Source organism: Rana temporaria, chromosome 12, assembly GCF_905171775.1.
Source record: "Rana temporaria chromosome 12, aRanTem1.1, whole genome shotgun sequence".
Classification (NCBI taxonomy): domain Eukaryota; kingdom Metazoa; phylum Chordata; class Amphibia; order Anura; family Ranidae; genus Rana; species Rana temporaria.
This window is the reverse complement of record NC_053500.1, coordinates 83,900,517-83,905,797: the sequence shown is the minus strand read 5'-3', so window position 1 is coordinate 83,905,797 and position 5,281 is coordinate 83,900,517. Positions and strand designations below refer to the sequence as shown.

General features: G+C 37.6%; 1 protein-coding gene across 1 annotated transcript in view; it reads left to right on the top strand.

Moving 5' to 3' along the window:
- Positions 1-1,098: 1,098 nt before the first annotated feature.
- The window catches only part of LOC120918360, a 7,177-nt gene continuing 2,994 nt past the window's right edge, over positions 1,099-5,281 (top strand). The window contains exons 1-2 of the mRNA XM_040329900.1: positions 1,099-1,541; positions 3,966-3,987. Of these exons, the coding sequence (XP_040185834.1) occupies positions 1,099-1,541; positions 3,966-3,987 (465 nt within the window). The remainder of the gene's footprint in view (positions 1,542-3,965; positions 3,988-5,281) is intronic.

Below are 5,281 nucleotides of genomic sequence, written 5' to 3'. Positions count from 1 at the left end.
AGAGCAGTAGTATATGATATGTTAGATGCGCATAAAGTTGGATTAATCTGCTTACAGGGGACTCACTATACAAATGGTATTAGAAAACAGATTCAGTATAGGAAATTTCAATATCAATATCATTCTGTCCAAACATCTTATTCAAGGGGGGTGACGATCCTGGTAAAAAGGGGAGTGGTATTTACTTGCAAGCAGGCCAGTATTGATGAAGAGGGGCGCTATGTTTTCCTTCACTGCGTAATAGAGAATAGGGAATATATTCTTGCCAATATATACATTCCCCCGCCATTTAAACTTGAGGGTATGTATAAGTTAATGGATTTTATGCTGGCTAGACCTGGGATTCCTGTCATAGCAATGGGGGATTTTAACATGGTAGTAAACAATAAAATGGACACGTTTCCAAGGGTAAAGGTACAGAATAAAGTTTTTACAAGAGGCAGGTTTGATTGACTTATGGAGGATGAGAAATCCAGAAGCGGTGCAGTTTTCTTGTTGCTCTAGTACCTATTCCACATTGTCCAGGATAGACTTAGTCCTGGGCAATGCGGAAGCGGCTCAAATACTAGGGTAAAATAGCATACCAGCCTCGAGGGGTATCGGACCACTGCTTGGTGACAATGACAGTAAACCTGGAGGGGAATAGGTCTGCTATGGTATGGAAAATAAGTCCTCTATGGTTTGCATTAATGGGGGATCCGGAGGAGACGATGGTAAAAATGAAAGTTTATAAAGTTTAACGAGGGAACTGCAATGAGGGGGGTGATGTGGGACACCCTGAAAGTATTTCTTAGAGGTCTATGTATCCAACAAGTGGCGAAAGTAAAAAAGGTTTCAAAAGAATGGGAAAATAGGATTAGAAAGGAATTAGAGAATGCTGAAAAGGAATATATTGAAAATCAGAGGAGAGGCAAAGAATATGGATGGATAAGCAACAGGAATATAAAATAGAGTTGCTGAGAAAATCAGAAAATGTTTCAAAAACAAGCAGCATATGGGGAGGGGGTAGGAAGAATGCTGGCCCACTTAGTAAGAACAAATTCTACCCCATCCGCTGTTCCGGCCATTAAAATAAGTAATGGAGATATATCCACAAATATGTCAGAGATCACGGATACATTTAGAGAATATTATGATAAACTATATAGGTCCCAAAGAACAGCGGGTGGAGAGGAATTGGAACGCTTCTTCAGGAACCTAGAATTACCAACTCTCACGGGAATAGAGAAAGAGCAAATGAAGGCTCCGATAACTCTAGAAGAGGCTCAACTAGCAGTCAAAGAGATGGCTAATCAGAAGTCCCCGAGCCCGGATGGGCTTCCGGCAGAGACTTATAAGTACTATGGGAAAGTGCTACTCCCAGAACTTATAAAAGTACTTAATGAGGCCATGGTAGAGGGGAAGCTGCCCATCTCAATGACTGAGGCCACGATAATAGTACTGCACGAGGAGGGAAAGAATCCATTGGAAACCACATCGTATAGGCCTATTTCTCTTCTATGTGCAGATGCTAAAATCCTGGCGAAAATGATGGCTAGCAGGTTAAATAAAATAATTACAAGACTCATACACCAGGATCAAACAGGGTTTATTCTGGCTAGATCAACAAGCATGAATATTAGGAGGGTATTCCTTAACCTGAAAATACCCAGAGAGAACAGTGGCAACAGGGCAGTAATGTCCTTGGATGTGGTTAAAGCCTTCGATAGTTTGGAATGGGGGTACATATGGCATGTACTGGAAACATTTAGGTTCGGCCCTACATTTATTGGCTGGATTAAAATTTTGTATAATGGCCCTAGTGCAAAAATTAGAGTTAACAACGAATATTCAGCAAGGATTAAGATGGAGAGAGGCACGAGGCAGGGGTGTCCATTGTCTCCCCTGCTCTTTGCCCTGGCAATGGAACCACTAGCCACTGCTATAAGAAGGGACAGGATAATGAAGGGATTCGTGAGACCGACCGGGGAGGAGAGAATTGCTCTGTACGCGGACGATATCCTCCTCTTTCTTGGTGACACGGGTCACTCCATTAGGCAGGCAATAAGTATTTTTGGTGAATTCGGCAGCATATCCGGGCTGGTGATAAATTGGGAGAAATCGGCTTTAATGCCGGTAGACCCAATGAGGAACCAGATCCTGGCTGAGATTCCACAGTTGGAGATAGTGGGGAAAATGAAGTACCTCGGAATAGTCATTGCACAGGATCTCAATAAATACATAGAGAATAATTTGGCTCCACTGTTGCTTAAATTAAAAAATATTGGGCCAGATTCTCAAAGGCGTTACGACGGCGCAAAGCCATTTGCGCCGTCGTAAGTCCTAATCTGGCCCGGCCTATCTATGCGACTGATTCTTAGAATCAGTTACGCATAGATATCCCTTAGATCTGACAAGCGTAAGGCTCTTGCGCTGTCAGATCTTAAATGCATTTTTTTTCCCGCCGCTAGGTGTCGCCAATGTCGTTTTCCCCGTTGCTTATGTAAATTAGCAATTTACGACGATTCCCGAACGTACGCGCGAACGATGCAGAGAATTTACGATGTTTACGTAAGCGTAAACTTGCCCCTGCTAATATGAGGGGCAAGTTTACGTAGGTCCGTCGTATGCCATGTTCAGTATGGCGTCGGGTCAGCGTCGGCTTGTTACGTCGTTTTCCTAAGTCGTCCGGGAATACGACTTAACGTCAATGACGCCCACGTCGGCATCATTGACGTTTTCCGTCGAGAACTGGAGCATGCGCACTGGGCTATTTTAAGCCTGGCGCATGCGCAGTTCGATCGGCGCGGGGGCACGCTTAATTTAAATACAAGCCGCCCCCTTTGAATTATGCGGCCTTACGCCAGGCCAATTACACTACGCCAACGCAAATTACGGAGCAAGTGCTTGGAGAATACGGCACTTGCTCCAGTAAGTTGCGGCGGCGTAGTGTAAATGGCTTACGCTACGCCGCCGCAGATTCTACAAGAATCTGGCCCAAAATTGGTATCTGGCGGCACCTACCACTGTCGGTCGCAGGGAAGTGTAACCTGATTAAAATGATGTGGATGCCACAATTATTGTATGTATTACATAATGCGCCAATATGGATACATAAAAAATGGTTTAGGAATATAGACACTCTGTTTAGAGAACTAATCTGGAAAGGAGGACAAGCCAGAATAGGGTTGCAGACTCTGCAGCTGCCAATGAGGGAGGGGGGAATGGCAGTACCACACCCACGCTGCTATTTTTTGGCAGCACAATTGCAGCATCTCTGAGTAAAGACAGAATCAGGAGGAGATATAAATGGAAGCTTAATGATTCAAGGGGCCCCCCATAAAACAATTATAGAGGTGCTGGAGGCTAATTCATCTATTAATTTAACCCCTACTGTCAAGATGGCAATTAAAGTATGGAAAACCGTAATAACAGTTGGAGGACAGGTGAGAGTGACGGAGAATACACCATTGTGGAACAACAGGAACCTCTGGGAGTTGGAGACAGTGGGAGAAATTAAATGGGCAGTAAAAGGAATAGTTAGACTGGCTCAGTTATATGAGGGAAGTACCTTAAAAACGTTCACTACCTTAAAGCGGATCGCCCGCGGCCTAATCGAGTTTTTTTTTTATGCACATTGATATCTCTATTAGCACTGCTGTGCTAAACTCACGATTCCGGGTTTCGTCCGTTGCTCCGCTTCTATTTCAGCCCCAAGAATAACTTATATTCTCCCTCGCGTCCCGTGGCCATTTTAGCTTTGGGCACGCGATTCCAGCAAGGAGTTACTTCCTATTTGCGGTGGATGCTGTCCCAGCATCCACCGCAAAATCTCGTTCATGCGCAGTGTCGAATGTTCCCTGGCGGCTTGAGCGTCTCTGTTGCCATCGCAACGGCAGGCGTATGAATGAAAAGTTCCCGCCCCGTTGTGATGATAACAGAGCCTCGTGTAATACAGCAACAGCAACAGACTGAGAGACTCACAGCAGAGAAGACCGGACTAGCAAGGTAAGAAAATTACTGAATGATTTTATAGTATAATAAACATAATCATTGTTTCATTATAGAAATAGAATCAAACGATAGTATAAAATAGTTTTTTAATTGTTATAACGATTTACTGACTAAAAATTTTTTTTTATTTCATAAAATCATAAAAAAAATCTAAAATTTAATACAAAAATATAATGTTATATTCATATATATTTAAAAATATTTGTTAGATTTTTGATTGGTGTTTGTGCTTCTTTTTTTTTGATTATTGTAAAAACAAATATATCTATAAAATAATCATTATACTTCTATATGCCTTCATTTTTTTTTTATTGTTCTATATAATATATTAATTGCCTATAAATAAATATATTATATCATTTATGAGTATTTATGTTGGTTTATATATATATATATATATATATATATATATATATATATATATATATATATATATATATATATAAAAATATCTCACTCCATATTGTTTATATATATATATATATATATATATATATATATTTATTGATTGATTTATGAGAAATCTTCATATACATATATATGAAATTATATATAGATATATAAACAATCATATGTGTGTATATCCATAAATATATTATTGATGATTTTATATACATATAGATATATAATAAATCATTTAGCTATAAATATATATATATATATATCTCTTCAATTAGATTAAATAAAATAAAAATAGTGTGTATGTGTATGTATATATATATATATATATATATATATATATATATATATATATATATATATATATATATATATATATATATATATATATATATATATATATATATATATATATATATATATATATATATATATACACATATCTCTCTTTCTCTCTCTCTCTCTCTCTCTCAAAAATCTTATTTTAATTTTAAAAAAATTGGTGAAATATAGATATCTACATGAATTAATGTATGTGTATATAAAATCATTATATATATATATATATATATATATATATATATATATATATATATATATATACACACACACATACACACACACACATACATACATATATATATATATATATATATATATTTTTTTTTTTTTTTTTTTTTTTTTTTTTTTTTAAATGTAAATAACACTCTACATTTTATTACATTTTTCACTTGTATAATAGCATGAATTTGTTTTATTTGGACAGGTGAAAATGGACAGGTTTTCTTGTCTGCTTTTGTTTAAACCAGAAAGAGGACTGTCTATTATCACTGATCTTATCTACTGTCTGAGTATAGTCTTTTTTTTTCAAGCCGGTTTTATCAGGCTC